At 62.0% G+C, this 1,104-nt stretch overlaps 1 protein-coding gene across 1 annotated transcript; it reads left to right on the forward strand.

Moving 5' to 3' along the window:
• LOC134528965 (skin secretory protein xP2-like) lies at positions 1-861 on the forward strand. The gene has a single exon (XM_063362633.1). The coding sequence runs from the start codon at positions 1-3 to the stop codon at positions 859-861; it is 861 nt and encodes a 286-aa protein (XP_063218703.1).
• The last annotated feature ends 243 nt before the right edge of the window (positions 862-1,104 follow it).

The raw sequence follows: 1,104 nt of genomic DNA on the forward strand, positions 1-1,104 counted from the left end.
ATGGTCACCATCAAACTGCCCTCAGAGCGGGCCGCCAAATACCATAGGGACGATGTCAGAATAGCGCATGAGGCGGAAGAGACTGATAAGACGGGGGAGACGGAGAGCGGGGTAGCGGCGCGGCCATTGGCTGCAGAGGGGGCTGAAGGGACGGAGGGGCCGAAGGACGGAGGGGAGGCGCGGCCAGAGGAGGCAGAAGAGGGGGAAGAGACGGCGAGCGGAGGGGTGGCGCGGCCAGAGGAGGCGGAGGAGGGGAAAGAGACGGCGAGCGGAGTGGCGGCGCTTCGAGAGGGGGCGGAGGGGGTAGAGGAAACAGGAGAGACGGAAAGCGGAGAAACCGCATGGCCGATTACGTCAACCCCGACGGACACTGAAGGGGGCGGGTTTAGAGGTTTCCCGGAAGTAGAGGCAAGGCTGGAGGCACCTGTTGTGGCGGCGGGGACCCGGCCGCGACAGATGTTGGAGGACTCGGAAGGCGAGGTCTCTCCATTTAGGGGGTTCCTCAATGACATGGGCGGAGGGTTAGGAGGCCAAGCTGGGCCGCAACCACTCATATGGGAACCGGATGAGGCACAGAGTAGACCCGGATCACCGGAAGAACCGCTATGGCCCCTCCACTATTCTCTAGCGGACTCCACGTTCAGCGTGAGGGTGGAAGAGCCGACTGATGACGAGAGAGAAGCGGGTGGGTCGGCGGACGCCGCGACGGAAGTGCCCACACCCGCACCACGGTACAATCTCCGGCCACGCCCCCCGCCAGTCAGGGGAGGGGGTGACGGCGCACGGAATGAGGGTGACCAAAGCCGGTGCAAGCGGAGGGAAGCGTCGCCATGCCAGGCTGTTTCGGAGGGGGGCAATTGACGTCAACCGGGGCTCCGCCCCCTTGAGCCTGGCCAGACGTCGTTCCCTTCCTCTCTTTTCGTTCCCCCCCCCCCTTTTTTGTCCACCACCGACGGACATGAGCGTGTGTGGAAGTGTGTGTTAAAACTGTGTGCCAGACTGCAAGGAGGCATTTCGAGTCAGTGCGACGCCCCTTTTCTGAATTTATTTTATATACACTCCTTTATAATTCTTATTCTCTAGTCCCAGTGCTGGGTGTGTCAT

Source organism: Bacillus rossius, chromosome 2, assembly GCF_032445375.1.
Source record: "Bacillus rossius redtenbacheri isolate Brsri chromosome 2, Brsri_v3, whole genome shotgun sequence".
In the NCBI taxonomy this organism is placed as follows: domain Eukaryota; kingdom Metazoa; phylum Arthropoda; class Insecta; order Phasmatodea; family Bacillidae; genus Bacillus; species Bacillus rossius.

Excerpts from the sequence above, each read along its gene's own strand:
- LOC134528965 (XM_063362633.1), top strand. The coding sequence starts at position 1 with ATGGTCACCATCAAACTGCCCTCAGAGCGGGCCGCCAAATACCATAGG.